This window comes from Meles meles, chromosome 4, assembly GCF_922984935.1.
Source record: "Meles meles chromosome 4, mMelMel3.1 paternal haplotype, whole genome shotgun sequence".
NCBI classification, from domain to species: domain Eukaryota; kingdom Metazoa; phylum Chordata; class Mammalia; order Carnivora; family Mustelidae; genus Meles; species Meles meles.
In genome coordinates, this window is record NC_060069.1 from 92,825,172 (window position 1) to 92,844,616 (window position 19,445).

General features: G+C 38.4%; 1 protein-coding gene across 1 annotated transcript in view; it reads left to right on the forward strand.

The window, feature by feature from the left end:
- SLC9A9 (solute carrier family 9 member A9) overlaps positions 1-19,445 on the forward strand; it is a 540,987-nt gene that overhangs the window by 258,219 nt on the left and 263,323 nt on the right. The window contains exon 9 of the mRNA XM_046003499.1: positions 13,851-13,939. Coding sequence (XP_045859455.1) covers positions 13,851-13,939 — 89 coding nt within the window. The remainder of the gene's footprint in view (positions 1-13,850; positions 13,940-19,445) is intronic.

Here is a 19,445-nt window from a genome sequence, read left to right on the forward strand (position 1 = left end):
TGAGGAAACAAGAACCTAGCTGAGAAGAATATAGTAGACATATGCTGACTTGGGCTGCCCAGCTCCCATTCTCATTTTCACTGGTAATAGTACCCTGATGTTGCTTAGGGAGCTACCCCTCCTCCATTAGATACCATCTTGTTAATCAAGATGTCTCATCCTCCTCTGCCAAAGAGAATGGGGACATGGGAAGCAAGGTCAGCCAGACACTCTTTCCCTAGGATATGATCCTTTAGGAGGGAGATAGAAGGGTGTATGTCTGTTGGCACCTGTTTTTTCCAACAGCAAAGTCCTGTTGAAATCCCCTATTTATTCCTGACACAGATTCCTGGGGCTGCCTTTTTGCTTCTTTTCTGAGAGCTATTACTCTTCCCTGCAGTAAATTCTTTTCTGATTACAGTAGCCAGAATCAGTGTTTATTGCTTGCAAACAAAGAATCCTAAATGGTACAAGGAAAGGAATAATCCATGTTAGATTTCCACAAAAGAAACTGCATAATTTGGTGACAGATCAGAAGGAAAAGAGGCTCAAAGACAATGCAGCCTCTAGGCTAGGACACTTGGGACCCTCTTATGCCAGATGCACAATGATAGCCAAACAAAAAGGATCAAGCTTTTAAAGACAGTTTGCACAGTGTTCATTATCATTTTCGATTCAGCTTCTTATAAGATTCATGATGAACACTTCACTGTGAGAGGGGCTTGCTCATTACTGCATCTTCTGCTTTCACTTTCAGTTTTACTAATTTGATGATGATCATTTGATTTATTTTGATTATCTTTTACTTCAAGGGCCACATTTGCAGCCACCTCATCTCAGTCACTTGGAAATTGCACCTGCAAATGTTCAATAGTCACATAGAAGAACTTAGTTTTATGGGAACGAGTGGCTTTTAGACATGCAAATGAAGGTTGGCATTTCTATTACCCAGAAATTTGATTCTCTGCTCTTGGAAATATACAAGTACAGTTTGAGAAAACTTTTATTTGGGAAGACTGGACAGAATGTCAAATGCAAGTGAGAAGTCTTTCTAGAGGATGAGTGTGTATAGATAGAAATGGACTTTAGGGAGTTCTTACAAGCCAGGAGAGCATAGAAAGAGAATATACACGGATGTGTCTGCCCTACTTACAAAATCAGCCACTTTAGGGGTATCTCTGGTTTCTGGATCTTTGGCTCACTGGCTGAGGGATTGGGATAAGTCATCTAGCAATTGGTATCTCAATTTTCTTTACTGCTATGGTGAAAGGATTTTATTATTTTGTAATGGAGGGACATTATACATGTACAAAATTTTGGCTTTTGAGTAAATACATGAGCCCAAGGTATTCTCTCTATGAGGTACCTGGTACACATGCATACCTAATTTCTGATCAGGTAGAATTTTTCTTGTGGAGAATTCTATTTTCTAAAAGTCACTGGGTTACTGAGCCATTACTTTAAATTGAATATTGAAAATAATTCAGCAGTATTATTTATAGCATAATCTCTAATGGAATTGAATCCTGTCATAGAAGCTGATTTTCAGTTTATAAAGATAACCAAAAAGCACAGCTGGACAGGTGGTTTGAAAATTCATTTTTATAATCTGTTTCCCAGCTGAGACTTTGGGGGTCAGGTTTTTGCCAGAAGCAAACTTTCAGGGACTGTCATTAAACACCAGAAGAGTAAGATTTCTAATGGCAACATTGACACCATGTCTAATGATTTCTCTGCTTCCAGGCATGGCTGTAATAAAGGCAGCTTCCATTTTTAGATTCCTGGGGCATATTTTACATCCACTGAAGGCAAAGGAGGAAGAGAGAGGCCACTGGCATACCTCGTTTTCTCATACGAGAAGTTAAATAGTATAGCTTGCTATTTATTCACCTTAGAATGAGCTTCACCTAAGAAAATAAACATATAAAAACCTGAAAAAAGAAAAAAGTCCTGATTACTAAGTAATGCTATTGGGCTTTCTGGTCTGATTCCAGGCAGTAAAAAACTCTGAGAAATTTATTAAATATAGTAGGATGAAATTGTATGATGTTCTGGCCCATTTCCTAGGGAATTGACCAAGATGTCTGAAAGAGGCACTCAGCACATTTAATTGGTCTAACTCCCATCACCCAGGAATGTTCTCCTGTTGCTCTCAAGTGACAAGGGCCTAATTACATTGTCATGATAAGCAAAAGTTGACACTTGGAAGCTCAGGTTCTGCTTCTCTGACAGGTCAATTCTTGAAAGGTTCTTCCAGCTTAAGTAGTCAGGAAAAGGAGAACTTGGGAAAGTCTTTCTTATTTACAATAGACAAAAAAGGAAGACCTCCAAATGAAATGACTATTACTGGACATGTTGAGACTTCGCTGGATCTGAGTAAGTTGGCTTATTACATCTTATCTCCATCATCTCTCAACTCAGGAAAAAAAGTTGACTGAAACTCTTAAGAAGGCTTTAGCTTAGTGGTGAATGTGTTCCATTTGGCTTGCCAGCAATGCACTACATGACTCCGATGGAAAATATATTTCTAGATCTCAGTAAATAAAACAAATCACTGGGAGGAGACTTGGTTTGAATTCCTTCTTAAAACAAATCTGGTCATTTTCAGCTTCTAAGAACATGTCATTAGGTGACATCTCTTTGATTAAAACTGCTCATGCTTCATATTGTCAGAACCATGTGAATCCAACTTAATTAGCCAATAATTCACCAACAAATGAGGTGCATTGAGTGTTTTCCAAGCCAAAAATAAAACCTGGAGACTCAGAATATTAGGCATTCAAACTGTAGTAATAGGCATCCAAAATTCTCAAGGGGATTAGTTAACCAACACAGTGAACCAAGGGCAAACATACAACATTGCCACCTCAATAAACACAGGTGTAGAGTACATCTCCTTGCATAATAACTCATTAAATCACACCTGCATTTTCTTGAACTGAATAGCTCATCATTTCAGTGTTCAAACAACCTTGCACAAGCAACTTGAATAGTGGACAAATTTACCCCTGCTTTTTTCACTGTAAATGTTTTCAGTTGTTATTTAATGTCTCCTTATGGGGCCAAGAGGCATAGGAGGGAAAAAAATTCTTCCTTTCTCAAAAACCCATTTCCTTCATAGGCATGTAGAAAATGGTCAGAAGGTAGATGGCACAAATATATAGCACATGGATGAAGGAGAAAGTACAAAGATAATTCCCAGGTCCCTATATCAGTTTGATCAATGGTTCATTCCTCCAAAATGGGAATATAAGTGAGTGAATACATGCAATAGAAAGGGAGACACAAAAATTATTTCATTAGAAAGTCTTCTGGATTTTATGCAAACGTGAAAACTACATGAAAGGGTATGATGGGCAATTGGACATGGACATCTTGGGTGAGGGTTTTCATTAGCCATTAGGTGATTCTGGTGCAAATGTGTTAGCTGACTCCAAGGAAATGAAAACTGAATAGAAGGGTAAGCTTGATGAACACCAAGTCCTGAGACAGAATAGCAGGGATATAAATGAAAAAGTATTTTTTTTCCTTCTTTTCCAGACCCCAATTTAATTTGCACAAATACCCACTGCTATATTTTGAATGAGATTTTTGTTTTAAATGGAAATTTATAAACCTTGCAACATAGAGGGGAAGTAACTCTTAAATGCATGCCTACACTGCATTGGAGAAACTAGGAATAAGAACATAGATTCGTGCTATTTTCTATATTGGTTTTCTTATATTCCACAGACTCATGATTAATCTGCCAACTGTGGCATTGCCAAATATGGTGAGCTAGACAGTAATTGTGCTCTTTGGAAACTTGGAATCTTTCATATTCCCTAAAGGAGTTTTCCATTTCTTTAAATCTTTGACTTAGTTCCGGGTTCACGTTCAGCGGTGGTAGTAGGAAACCTGTCAGAAATGTCTCTTTTTACTAGATCAAAAATAAATAAAAGCGTGGCATGTAAAAATAGCCCATCAACTTTAAAACCCCACAGAGTACCATCTGAAAGCAAGACACATTTTTTCTTTCTCTCTCGTTCTCTGTGTTCTGATAATATAATCAATATATCCTGTCCAAAAATGCAATATTCTTTAGTCTTAGAAACCCCTCAAGTCTGCATTTAATGTCAAAGAAAATCATGCTCCTTGTGACAGACGTCTATTTTTCAGCTTCTGTATCTGAAGGCTTCATCAAGTTTTAATGAAAAAAGAACTACTGAATAATGTTATCAGTAACAAAGAGTGTAGGTGACAATCAATACTCTTGAATAAGAAAATTTAAATATTAGGAGAAAATGGACCCTGCCACTAATAAATCCAGATAAACATCTATTTGTATGTGAGGATCAAAAACTAATTTCTCTTCCATTCTCTTTTCAAAGCAGAGGAATATTTTTTGAAATAGAGATTCATTCTTTTGACCAATCTGCATTTCCATGCCTGATGCTTGTGGGCAATGTTATGGGAGTTGGGAGCAATACAAAGAGGGAGGGTGTAGACCCAGTGCTTAAGGAGATCTAGGTCAAGAGGGAGACTCCTGGTAATCTAACTGACAGGAGGTCAATGTGAAGCTTAGGGGCCCCATGTAATTCTTCAATTCCATATATGCAGACCTTGAAGCAAATGTAAACACTGATCCACTCAGATCACAGACATTTAAGATTGAAAAGTACTTAGAGATCTTCTAGAGCAATGTTTGCCAGAGTCTCTTGACCCTTATTGGCCAAAAATAAAATAAAATAGCTTTATCATTCCCTTATTTGCAGACAGGTATAATTTTTGCCCACAAAAGTACTTACATACTTGAAAATACACAAAAAGTTTAATTAAAAACTGATGTTTTTATATTTTCTTCCATCTTTCAATGGGTTTTCTTGTATATTCCAACTTAATGAATACTAATGCAGATCATCTTCTTTAATTCATTGAGAAGAAGACAATGGACCAGGCAATGAATTTAAATTGCACAAGTCATCCAACTGGATGAACTGCAACCAGATAGTTCCCGGGCCTCTTGATGTCCAATGTAGTACATTTTTCCTTATATAGTTTACAATCACACACTGAACCTTGATCATGTAAGCTTATGTTTATATATATGCCTAGACATAGACAATATTTAGTAGTACTAATGCTCTCTGAAAGGATCCAGAAATGGGAATCAAGGACAACAGTGTACATGGCACTCTATTAACCATATGTTAATTGTCCTATGAAAATTGATCTCCGTGGAAAGAATGTAATTGCCAGCAGAATCATTATTTTTCCCAAAGAATTATGGACCTCCTCGTGCTGTTTCCTAAATTTTCTTGCTTGCCAATTAATTTGAATTTAACTGTGTACTTCTTTGTGGGTTCTCAAACAACTCTTTTAGCTAGTGTCATAAAATATTGGTTCTAGTTTTTGTTTAAAATTACGCAAATGAGTCCCTACAACCAGCTCGTTCAGGATCTTGTACACTACTGAAGTCTCACTGTGCAAACAGTGAAAGGCAATCTTGTGTATACACATGAGTCAGAAAGTATTATTATATTTTCTAGGCCACTTCTTGATTTCTTTCAGAGCTCCTTTTTCTTTCAGATCTCGGATATTTGTGAGCATGTTCCCCTCTCTGTGGACTCAGATGTATGTACTTGATTCCATCCATCATTGCCACAGGACCCCATAAATAGAACTTGAATCCAAAATCTTAGACATGCAATGTAGCAATTGCACTTAGTGATTGCTTGTTTTTACAGCAGAAATAGAACAAGAATGATCAGTTTTTATTTTTGTTGGGAAGAAAAATGTGGTAATGTTTGCCTGCATAGGACAGACATACTGGATGTTTCATATTTCTGATTTTTATAAAAGAACTAATAAAGCATGTAAGATAAATGCTTTTGTGCTTATAGCAGTTAGTTTGACAATTAATACAGTTTAATAATTGTTTCTTTTAATAAGTATATTTTTAGAAAATGTAATTAATTAATTAATTCTATTTGTATTTATGTCCTAGACTATAATTGATTAAAATCCAAAGCGTGCAGGTAAACTGCATGTTTCTCACATATGCCCCACAGTCTCCTGCCTCTCTCCCTTCACTCACATTGAATTCCCTACTCCTGACTCAGCATCCTCAAACTCTTGTCATCTTTCAACACCTAAATACCTCTGCATCTTTTAGGAAAAATTTTCCCAATTCTCTTGCACCTTCCCCAGCCCAAAAGAAATCATAATCTCTCAGGATTTCTGTTTTGTTGTCACCAACTACATTATACCTACTATTAGATGTCTTTGTGTACATGTTGTCTCTGTGAGAGGACATAAAGCTGCTTGAGGTCTAAGACCAGCTTTATTCATCCTTGTGTCCCCCATAGCCATAACCTGTGTTTACTCATTGAATGACCTCCATAGATAAATAGGATTTGAGTAGATGATAGCAGATACCCAAGATAACTTGCAAAAATCTAGTACCTTAACTATAGTACTACTGAAAATTGTCTTTATTAGGAATAAGGAGCACATTTTCATTTGGTTTTTCTTGACACAGGAATTACTGTGGAAGAAATGGCAAAAAATAATGATTAAGGGTATAGAATATACAAGACATGTACTAGATCCTTTGTACTTCTTCCCCCAGCAATGTATTAAACAAGAAGTATTGTGTCTATCTGTGGAATGAGCTAAGTTATTCCTTCTTTTCATGTCTTCTTTCTTTCATCTACTTCTAGTAATTATAGTAAAATCTAGGATGTACTTAGTAATGTTTATTTTATGAAGCATGTTAATATCCATGATATAGCTTTATACTGAGAACAGACCTCTAAGGCAGATTCAGTACTATACAAATGAGAAAATTGACTCTTAGATGAGTGAAGTCATTGGCCAATGTCACCCATTTTTTATCCATAACCATAACCAGAGAATGGCAGCCAAAGAAGGGTGGAGATCTGATGGACCCCAGGCCCTGAGAGGCATAAACCACACAATTACTTTATAACTCTTAATTTTGCTGACCGAGTGGATTAAGCCGCTGCCTTCGGCTCAGGTCATGATCTCGGGGTCCTGGGATCGAGCCCCGCATCGGGCTCTCTGCTCCGCAGGGAGCCTGCTTCCTCCTCTCTCTCTGCCTGCCTCTCTGCCTACTTGTGATCTCTCTCTGTCAAATAAATAAATAAAATCTTTAAAAAAAAAAAATTTTGCTGACCGAATCTAGGTCTTATATGTTCTCTTTAACCATTTTGTTTTCGTTTTTCTTTTATTGGGTTTTTTTAAAAATATATTTATTTATTTAACAGAGAGACAGAGAGAGCACAAATAGGTAGAGAGGCAGGTAGAGAGAGAGGAAGGGAAAGCAGGCTCCCGCTGAGCAGAGAGCCCGACGTGGGGCTCGATCCCAGGACCCTGAGATCATGCCCTGAGCTGAAGGCAGAGGTTTAACCCACTGAGCCACCCAGGTGTCCCTCTTTTATTGGGTTTTTAATTTTATTTTCTTTGAGTCCATTATTATGTCTGTTGTCTAGCTCCTTGAGGTAAACATCCAGTTCTTTTTTTTTTTCCTAATGGAATGCATACAAGTCTGTAAACTTCCCTCTGAATAATCTGGTTTCATCTCATTGGTTTTGATAAGAAGTGTACTCTACACTCACTGTTATTTATTTCTACATAAGCTCAAATTGCAAATTTGATTTCATCTTCAACTCCAATTTCCTCTAGAAAAATACAGTTAAAAATCCCTAATGGGATTTTTTCTACATTTTTGTAGATATGCTTTTTTTGTTAATTTCTAATTTTATAATATCGTGATTGAAGAATGTGATTTTTTTTAAAGATTTTATTTATTTGTTTGACAAAGATTACAAGTAGACAGAGAGGCAGGCAGAGAGAGAGGAAGGGAAGCAGCCTCCCTGCTGAGCAGAGAGCCTGATGCGGGGCTCAGTCCCAGGACCCTGGGATCATGACCTGAGCTGAAGGCAGAGGCTTTAACCCACTGAGCCACCCAGGAGCCCCTGAAGAATGTGATTTATTTGCTTTTTTCTGAAGGGGAAAATTATTAAACAGTTTGATAGAAAAATATATTATCAATTTTATTCCAAATTTTCCATAAATAATACTAATACAAAGAAAAAAATTTAAACTCCTCAAATGTCCTTGATAGATAATTGTTCCATGAAACTGAAATTATTTTATGGAATCCTGTCAATTCCAGAAAGTTATGGAAAGAAAAATAGAAATTAAAAACACAGGAATATAATTTTAAAACTTTTTGTATAGTTAGTAAAAAACATTTTGGACCACACAAGGTCAAAGCAAGCCATAGACGAGGGGGTGAACTGAGACTTAATACCAAAGCGTTGGTCAGAGATTTGCTTCTCAAAGTGAGATGCTAGGATCAGGGGCACAGACATCCCTGGTAGTATAAAATGCAGAATCATGGGCTCCACTCCAAACACTGAAGAAGAATCTGCATTTTACAAGATTCCCGGGTGATTCCAATGTACATTAACATTCCAGAGGCATTAGGTGGAGTTTTGAAATCTCTCTTGCCTAATCCAGATTCTTGGGCCATAGCTGAGCTTTCAGGTGGGGTCAGGAAGATTCTGCTGTAGGAGGAGGACAATAGGATATGCTGTAAATTAAGCATAACCAGGAAATGACAAGGACAAGCAAAACAGAGGGGGAAGAAACAGCAAGAGAGAAAAGAAAGGAAGTGGGTTTCTCGGAGGTGAGCTGCATCTGTCACTTGGACACCAAGATCAGAATTCACCATATTCAATGTCCTTTGACCTGGAAGTTCGTGGTCTAAAGATTCAGAAACATCCTTTTTTCTACACAGAGGAGACTTCCTGAGTTTATCTTTAAATCTCATAGCTCACTTGAAAAAAATTAAGTTTTTATGATTAGAAGGTATGGGTAATGATGTGTTTTAAAATTTTATTTTAGAAGAGTTTTCTCCCTAAAAGGATATTTGATGGTCCAGGAGTTTATTTTGTCTTTACCTTTTGAGAAAGTTAAGCTGGGCCACCTCTACTCAAATGTCTAAAGGTTTCATTTGGAACCAGCATTTGTTCCTCATCCTAAAAAAAAATAAAGGTTAAATTGAGATGTTAATCCTAGCGAATTAATAAAATAATATATAGGAAAATGATAGACCCAGGGAACTGGAGGCTATCCAGACCCTTTATGAAGAGTTGTTTTGTTTTTTTTTTTTTTTCCCACAGCAGCTCTGGCAGATAATCATTCAAACATTTGGTTTGGCCCAAAAATTTCAAATGATAGGGAACTTCTCACACTTCAAGGCAGCCACACTATAGGATAGTGCTCATATTTTGGAAAGATCATATGACTGGGAATCAGAAGACACATGTCCAAGTATAACCCAAGCCTCTTTAATAGTTCTAGACCTAACTTATTTCCTTCCCCCAAGTCTCTTGTTCTAATCTAGTGGCTCAAACTCATAATTTTTTAAAATGACAATTTTAACATTAGTAGGATTGAAAGGAGACTGAGTCCAGTCCTCTGGGACTTGGCACAGCATCTCAGCTGCCACTGGCATCCCCCATTGTCCAGTTATGACAGGACGATATGGGGAAAATCTTACTTCCAGGTGACAAAACTTCAGTGGTTTCCAGGAGCCATCAATGGTTAGAATGAGAAGGGACACACAAGTGAGTACTGGTCGGGATTCAGTCAGGAAAAGAGAAACCAGCTGGCTATGCCCAGAGTTTAATGCGGGAGATTAGGTGTACAGATGGTAGAGAGTTGAAAAAGTACAAAGGGAGCACTGAGGCCATACAGGGAGTAATTGCCAGAAGCAAGTGTGAACCCTGGGTCAGGAGGGCCAAATGGAAGAGAATCTATAAGTTCCTAAGAGGGAACTGTTGGAGCTTTGACCCAGACCTCTGAGGTCACTGGCTGGCTATTGCTTTTTCTGAGGAAGGCCCGTGAGGCTGGAACCAACGGGAAGCTATGGTGAAGAACACTGCTGAGATGACACTGACGGGAGCAATAGGCAAGCAAGAAGGCAGCGAGGCCTTTTCTCCTCCTCTTGCATCCCAGCCTCCCTCTGGGGCTCATCTCAGCAGAGCTCAGCAGGCTCTGGAGAAGGAAGATGCGGTCTGCAGAGCCCCAGCCCCAAGATCACAGGGAGAGCACAGGCAGGTGTGTTTGGAGCCTAGACACTGGTTTTTCTGACTCACACAGAGAGCACTTGGTGCCCTCCATACCCCTGTAGACCCAAGAATCTGAGATCCAGGCATGTAAGAGAGTTGCCTAGGGCCCCACGTAACAGTCGGACAACTAGCGCTGGCAGGCATAGGGATGCAAAAATACAATGACAGCTAAAATGCACTTTCCAAAAAACATTGTGTTTATTTATCTGAGAGAGAGAGAGTGAGTGAGCATGAGAAGGGAGAGGGTCAGAGGGAGAAGCAGACTCCCTGCCAAGCAGGGAGCCTGATGTAGGACTCAATCCTGGGACCATGAGCCGAGCTGAAGGCAGTTGCTCAACCAACTGGGCCCCACAGGCACCCTAACATGTACTTTTGTAAGAGAGAAAACCCTCAACTCTGAATCCACTTAAATGGCAGAGAATTTAGAGGTGTATTTAGATGAGACATTTTCAAAATATGTTTTGGCTTGTAAAAGTCATACTAATTACAGTAAGTTGTGTGAGTTAATTAATACTAAGGTATAGAATTATGATTATGTAGGCTAATACTGAAGGTTAGATCAACTCAGTTGTTATACTTTAATTACAACACCAAGCCTCTGGTCATATAGGCACACTTTTAATTTGTTTGTTTGTATGATGTATCTGTATACGCAACTGAAAAAAAAAAAAAAAAAAAAAGATCAGCAGAGGCATTGCCTGCTAGTGTTCTAATGGAAGTAAGGAAATGAAACCAGTGGAGCTACTAGAGAATGTATCCTCAAATAAGATAGCAGCCTCTTTGGGTATATAATCTTCATCATCATATCTCAATTTCTCTGGGACATCAGAAATTATATTTTTTAGATGGCTTAAGATTACCTTAAAACATTCACAGATGGACTGATACAGGCAGTAAAGCACAAGGAGTTTGTTAAATTTTGAAATCTCAGTTCTGACACTTTCAAGGTGACCTTAAGTAAATTACTTTTGTTTCTTACTTGTTACATGGGAATAGGAATATGCATTAATTTATTCAGCAAATATTCACTGAATGCCTACCATGTGCCTGGCTTTGCTCAGAGGGTTAGGGACCAATGAATCCCCCTGCACTCAATGAGCTTTCCTTTGCCATTCTGGAAGGCAGAAAATAAACCCAGGAGTTTACAAAATGGCAGTAAATAATATTAAAAAGAACAAAGAAAGATAGGCAAGTAGAGAATGATGGAAGGGATCATTTTTATAGAATGCATGCAGAAGACGTGTCTGAGAGTGTAACATCTTAAGGGAAGGAGAGAGCCATGTGGATATCTGAAGGAGAGCTTTCCAAACAGTAGGAATCAGAAACTAAAGGGCCCTGCAGTGGAATGTGCTTAGCAAGGATATAGTGTACTGCAAGGGATGAGTATACTAGGAGATGAGCTTAGAGACCTGTGGGAAGGCAAGAAGGGGTCCAAACTAGATCCTACAAGGCGTTTTAGTCATGGGGATCTATTACAAAGTTTAGGGAAGAGAACTGACATGATCTCACATGATCTTAATTGTCTTAAAAGAAGCACTGTGGCTGGATGGAAGCTAGACTGCAGGAGCATAACAGGGGAGACAAGGGGATCAATCAGGAATCTGTAATCTAGGCAAAAAACTGACAACAGTGGCTTGGAAACGGATGTTAGGGGAGGCAGTGTTGAGAAGTGGCTGCGTTCAGGTGAGTTTCAAAGGATAAGACAACAAAATCACTGAAGTGCAGAGAGAGGAAAAGTAAAGGATGATCCTGAATTTTGGCCTGAGCAGCAAGAAGAATGGAGATGCTATTACTGAGAAGGGGAAGACAGTAGGAAGAGCTGGTTAATAGTACGAAGCCTATTGAAAAATAATAAGTCAATGCAATAAATTAGATGATGTAAAACAACAAAAACAGTGCATTCTTGACCCACCATAGGCGTTCAGCCAGACTTAAATCCTCTCTCTCTCTCCTTTATAAGACTTCTTTGCTACCACTTCCTGTTCTCAGAATACATTTATGCACTACCCACACATACTCCCACCCTTTTTATTCACCACCACTCTGCAAATCAATATACAATCAAAACGTTTCCACACCAGTGGGAGGGTCAGCTAAACCTCACCCAGAAAAATCTCCAACAGACTACAGAATCAGCAGAAATAGGTAAATTACATTTTTAAATAAGGAAAGAAAAATATTTGATAACAAAACAACATGCATGGCAATCTTCCTAGTGCCTCAAAGTACTTAAAGTGCTTCAGTACCCTGAAAGTTTCCCAGGTATTGGTTGTTTTTTAATAGAATTTTTGTGAAGAGTAATACACAGTGTTTATAAGCATCCTTTTCTTAGAATCTTGAAGAAAGGCTAAGAAACTGAAAAGTTACCCAAAAATCTATAGAATGCTTACTGCATATATATTTCTTGGCAAAATTTCCTAGTCATTCTGTTGCCTAAAATTTTGAAGCAAATTAAAAGGATATAAGTCATGTAAATGTCTATGCACTTGTATAAGTAAATAAATCTTAGCAATACTTTATCCAAAGCGAATCCAAGTAATACCCACCATATAAATAGAAACATACAGTCTAAGTACCAAAAAAAAAAAAAAGCTTGGTTCTTTAAAATTCTTTATTGTAGATTCATTTGCAATGTCAGTATTCAGTTCACATATCTCTATACTCTTAAGAATCATCAGCATTTAATTTATGAGTGTTTTTAGTTGGAAAGACTCTGCTGCTTAAAATTCAGTTAGATCCCCTTGGTCTGACTTGAGTAATACTTACATCTTGTGTTTTTCCCTAAGCCCTCCTCTATGCTCAATTTCCCATAATTAATAGAATCTTTAATCCAAAGTAGAATGCCATCCCCACCAATTGCCTACCCCAGCTCAGGGCTGATACAGAGTACAGCAGCCCAGAGACAAATAACGACGTTTGTCTCATGGTCGCTACTCCTCTGTCCCCAGGGAACATCTAGTGTATGTATGGCTTCATGTCGCATAAAGCTGGGTATACTGATAGCTTAAGAAATCAATCCTGCAGTCAGCCTAGAAGTAGCTGAAGGCTCACGGTAGGAAGGAAGCACATAAGAACAGACCAGCTTACCTTCAAGGAGTGTGTGCCTTGGATGTACTCACTAAGTTCTTCAGCAGCAGAAAACAGAACACCCAGCTTTGTCAGGGAGGCATAGGGCCAAAAAGGACCTTTCTCTCATGCTTGCCAAGTAGAGGCATTGGCAGGGGCAACAAAACCCTTATAGATTTCTTAAGTTTGTGACTCATGGTTTTCAATACTAAATTATGTATGACGGGAACCTCTTCAGGTTCCTCAGGGTACCCAGTGAAAAGCAAATGTTTGAGTGAGTGTGCCAGCATCTAGGATAAAATGCAAAAAAGCAGTTGGCACTAGCTATGAGAAGACTAGAGTTGCCCACATAGTCTTTTGTTCATGTTTCCCCAAGTATAACTTTCTTAACTCATGACCAGAGAATCATTTATCCTCAAGAAGAATGTACTTCTTAATACTTTTCTTTAGGTTAATCCTGTAGGACCCATGTTTAAAACAAGTAGAAATGTGTACGCCAATACAAGATCCTTTTAATTATGAAGAACTGACAATTATGGTAATTATTAGCTGTTTTAACTCTACTGACATCAAGTCCCCCTCTTCTTCTAGCTGATGTGGCCTTAACCTTCGTATTAGATGGGAAAGAAAATTGGTTTTGACTGGTATGTTTTTGAATTTCAGGAATAGTTGCTGTTCTCTTCTGTGGAGTCACACAGGCACATTATACCTACAACAATCTGTCGTCCGATTCCAAAATGAGGACTAAACAGGTAAAAGAAAAAATTCACTACAGGCTTTGTCTCTTTTCACAGTGTAATGGTTATGTTGCAATTCTGCCAATGTACTCGGAAAGAATTTCATTAGTGAAGGAAGAAAGTAAGCTTAAGGCTTCATTATAGGTTGGATATTTATAGATTTTTTTTTTCCTCCAGGATAACCATTAACAATTCTCTTGGTAAGCAAAAATATAGTTATAATAATCTCTCCCTCCTGAGAAATGTGGAACATAGACTGTCAGTCTTGAAGATGAAAGGCCCACAGTCAGTAATAATTCACAGTCACTTACATCTAAAAGCATTATTAAGCATGTGAGATAGGGTAGTTATATAGAGAGAAGGAAATGCAGAATAAGGAAGTGATGTTTGGTCTTTAATTGGGTGCTTTTTCTTCTAAGTAAACTCAGCTGCTAGTTGTCACACTAGCAGAATGTATCTCCCATACGCCAAAAACACATGTGTTTGGATATTTGTGCATGAACCTTCATAGATTCCTTACAAAAACATGTTGCACAGCCCCTCTGCAGCAAGAACTGTACTAGATACTAGGGATAAAGGACATGGGATATGAACTTGTCTTTAGGGTTCATTACCAAGTCTGTTGATGAGGATAAGGATGTGAAAGGAACAATTAATTATCCACAGTGTAATACAGATTGCGATAGAAATATCTGTATAGGATGTTTGGGGAGCACTCATTAGGGCATCCTCTTTAGTTAGGATTGGGAAGATGAAGAGAAACTTTCCAGAGATAGTGTCCGATCTGAAGCTTGAAATACAATAAAAGTTAATTAGGTAATCATGTGGGGTCTAATGAAGGGTGGGAAGGTAGCATGAAGAGCATTTGAAACCAAAGTTAAGGATGGACAAAAATCTCTGAAGCAATTGATTGAAGCACTATAACTAGTTCTGTGTGGCTAGGGAACGGGGTAAGGCTACAGTGAAGGATGAATCCATAGAGCGAGAGACCAGTTAATGTAAGGACGTCCATAGCTTATGAAGGAGTGTTTAAACTTTGTCCTAAAGGTAATGGGGAGTGTCTTAACCAACAGAAATGTATTGTATGAGAAATGTAGAAGTCTAAGTTCAAGGTGTCAGCAGGATTATTTCCTTCTGAAGGACTGTGAGGGAGAGTCTGTTCTATTCCTTTCTCTTAGCTTCTGGTGGTTTTCCAACAATCTTTGGTATTCTTTAACTTGGAGACATGTCATCTTAATCTTTACCCTTCATATTCACATAGCATTCTCCCTATGAGTGTCTCTGTCTCCAAATGTCCCTTTTTTGTAAGGACATCAGCCAGATTAGAGGCCCACTTTTCTCCAGTATAACCTCATTTTAACTCAACTAATTACATTTTACATGACCCTATTTCCAAGCAAGGTCACTTTCTGAGGTACTAGGGGTTAGGACTTCAACATATGAATTTGGGAGGAGCCTGCATTCAGCCCATAACAGGAAATCACTGAAGTGTCTGAAGCAAAGTGATTTTAGAATAATTGGAGTTTCATTTTAGAAGTATGACTCTGGTAGACAAGAGGAGCATGGATCAAATGACATTTGTATCAGTTATCTTTTGCTGTGAAAGAAACAACCATACAACCGAACCTCAGTGGCATCCAAAAATAACATTTATTTCTTACACATCAGGATTTAGGTCTAGAGTGGGCCTGGCTGGGGCATGTAGCAGTACCATCTGTCTGTCACTCTTCACCTAGCAGACAAGCAAGCCCTAAGGTGCAAGTCCATTTCAAGCCTCTGCCTGCATCACATTTTCACATCCTATTGACCAAAGAAAATCACATGCCTAAGCCTAAGGTCAAGAGACTGACCAGGTCACCAGCCCACAGTGGGAGAGCACTGCAAGGTTATATGGTTAAGGAGTGTGGATAGAGAGAATAATGAAGAATTGGACCAAATGATTGCAATCTACCCCAAAATACAAATGGAGGCAGAGAATCTTCTATTATAAGCCCAACAATGCTGAGGATATTTAATGTGATATTGGGACAATGAGGGTAGAAAAAGCCAAAGTGACATCTGAGCAAAATGTAATTGGCCAGGAATTCCTAAAAGGTTTTTGAAGACCTACCTTAAAGCTCTAAAATGGTAATTAGTTTCCTCTGTCTTTGTCATGTCCCAAGCTTAGCAAGGCTGTGACCCTACCTCCCACCTACCTAGGCCTCTCCCAGGTCACCCTTCCCCCTTTGACCATCAGGGGAATCATTACAGATTTTTTAAGGACCCACAGTTAAAAAAAAAAAAATGATACCAATACCTAGCAACCTCCAATATAATATCCTTTTAATTACAGAGACTACAGCATTCTCTAGGGCTTAAAAGGAAACATCTTGGGCTATTTTTTTCTGACCTTGACTGGTTCTCTGAGCATTTGTATTCTGGGGAACAGAACTCTGGTTAGGGACTTGCACTTTTAAGTCACGCTATCTAGACTGCTCAGCAGAACCTCAAAGATAACTCATCTCATGGCAAGACAGCAACCTAACACCTAGGGGAGACAAAGCCAAAATCAGTGCACCACAGCCTTCTGTTCTCTCAATGATTTGACAAGCATTCCCTAATGGACTTCCAGCATCTGGTTTTATAATGCTCTCCTTTAAGGAAGGAAATTTTTACAAGTTCATTCTTTAACATCTGATAATTGTGTCCCTCCATCTTTGTTTCCCCCTTTCCCTCCCTTCTTGGGTGTCTAATTCATAGTAGGAGCTTAATGAATGCCTTCCCTTCTTCATTTCTTTTCTCTCAGGATTTGTCATTTTCTATTTCTTTTTCCTCATAATATATATGTATGTGTGTGTATAACATATATACATATTTATACACACATGCATACTTCCATGTTCATATTTTCCACACTCATGTACAGAGTCTGAGGTCATCCTTTGAAAGAAATGAGATCCCAGACCTTTAATTAACTTCACAGAAAAGAAGCTCATGGCCACATCTGTACCAGTGTAGCAAACAAAGCTCAAACTCCATGTGGGAAGCCATTTACAAATTGTGAGGAGAGGTTGAGGCAGTATTATAAAGGTTACCACTATGTCTTCTCTGAAACTGGGGAAGATTTGCAACATATTATTTGATAATACAAGGTTATAGAGAGCAGTATCTTCTTCTGTACTTATGTTCACTGTCGGTGAGAAAAGTAAAAGTAACACAGACTCTGTGCCTCTGTCCCCAGAACTGTTTAATGGGACCAAAGGAAGTCAGTTAGTGAAGTCTAGGGACAATCTATGAAAATCTACTTTGTATTATAAAATTCTAAGGTGATATGGTTTCTAAAGAAATTTTATTCATGGACTGGGCCTATATCAGCTAATCCAATAGCTACATCTGGATACAAAGACTTTTGAGAATTATATTCCTTTATAACTTCAAGAATTAGAGTGCTTTTTTAAAATTGCATCTTCACTTTAAAATATGTTTTGTGAATTGATTTTCACTCCAATCTATGAAAAACATGTAACATCACTATGTGTTAGGCACAAAGCAGCATAATAGAGACAATTGGATGCTGTTACTCACTGCAAGGATTTATATTTTGATAGCATATCATTCTATTAAAGACTATATGAACATGTGCAGCAATCCCTTTCCTTATACTTGCAGTGATTTGCTTTCTTTAGGGTATGCACACCTAGCCCTAGAAATAGACAAATACTGTAAGCCCTGACTCTTGCCCCAGAAACTGAATACAGCTAGAGGTACTCAAGATGGACATCAGCACATAGCAGTATGTGAGCCAAGAGGTCTCACCTTGAACCATCCAGAAGACTCCATACAGACTCCATGATAATACTCACACAGATCCCAACCTCCCTTCCAACCCTTTCTTCCTTCATGCCCTCACTTGCTAAACTGGCCTAGATGCTGATAATCTGGGCCATACTCTAGGGTATTTCCAGAGCTATCTTTACCTTACCTGAAGGAAGGCTGACTTGCAAAACCATGCACTTCCCTACCAACACTTTTAACTAGAATTTCTCCTTCTCTTCCTGCAGTTCCCACCTAAAAATTATTTTCAACAGATACACATGAGCCTATAGTATTTTAAAATAATGAACATGTACTATACATTAACATGTATGAAGTAATTATTTCATTTACTTACGACTTATTTTTTACCTGAGAAGTAGCTCTCCTTATTATCACTGCTTACCTTCATTCATTTAACTAACATTTTTTGAGAGCGTATTTTGTGCCAGTCACTGTTCAAGGTGCTGGAGTAGAAGAGGGAACAAAAAATAATTTCTTCTAGTAGAGGATGTATTTTTTTGTAGTCAGAATAAATTTGCTAGATATGTAGTGTGTTTGTGGCAAGCCATAAGGCCAATAATAAAGTAGAGAAGGGAGTTAGGAGTGTAGGTATGGGGAGGCAGGTTGCAATTTTAGATGGGGTGGTCATGGATGTTTTCAATAAGAAATTGATACTTGAAAGAAGTAAAAGAGAGAGTTACATGGACATTTGGAGCAGAGCTGTCCAGAAATTGAGAACAACAGATACAGAGGCCACGTGAGGCAAAATGACCAATGTGGACCAGGAGGGAATATGACAGACAGTATCAAGGCAGACACACGGACAGGGCATGGAGAGCCTAAACAAGGTGAAGAAATACTGGAGGCTTTTAAGTAAAGGCATTGCATAATGTGATTTAAATTTTAAAGAATGGAGGAGTTATTTATTAGTCAAAGAGCACTGCAAGACAGCAGGTTTGAGGGACAATTCAAACAGAGCATTGGCTTGTTACATTTGAGATGTGTATTGGTCAATAAATGGAGCCATTGAGTAGCTTGTTGAGTATCTCCATAGAATTCTGGAGTTCAGGAGAGTGGTTGAGGTGAGAAGTATAATTTTGGAAGTCATCAGCATAGAGATGATATTGAAAACATAAAACTAGATGAGATATCTAAGAGAGTAATGGGGAGAGATCCAGAAATCAAGCCTTGAGGCACTGCAATGGTAAGACTCCGGGAACACGCAAAGGAGCTTGAGAGATATTAACCAGTAGGGAGAAGGAAAATAAAGAAAATATGGTGTCCTGGAACTCAAATGAAGAGAGTGTCTCAAAAAGGAGCATGATGAGTTATGACAAATTCTGCCAAATGGTCAAGTAAGATGAAGAACATGAACATCATTGATGACATTGGTAAGAGCCATATTGGTGGAGTGTCAGGGTGAACGCCTAATTAGAATAGGTTCAAGAGAGGATGGAAGGAAAGAAATTGGAAACTGCATTTATGGACATGTCTTCCAAAGGAGTTTTGCTGGGAGCAAGGAAATGAGATGCTAGCTAGAGGGAGAAGTGAGGCTAAAAGAAAAATCTTTTTATTTTTAAGGTGGAAAAATAGCAGTACTTTTGTATGATGATAGGAATAACCAGAAAAGAGAAAACTGTGTGGTAGCAGGTTTGCCAAAACTTGTAAGTGACAGAGGCAAATTTTAAATTTAGATCTTTTGACTTTGTAGTTCAAACTATTTTGC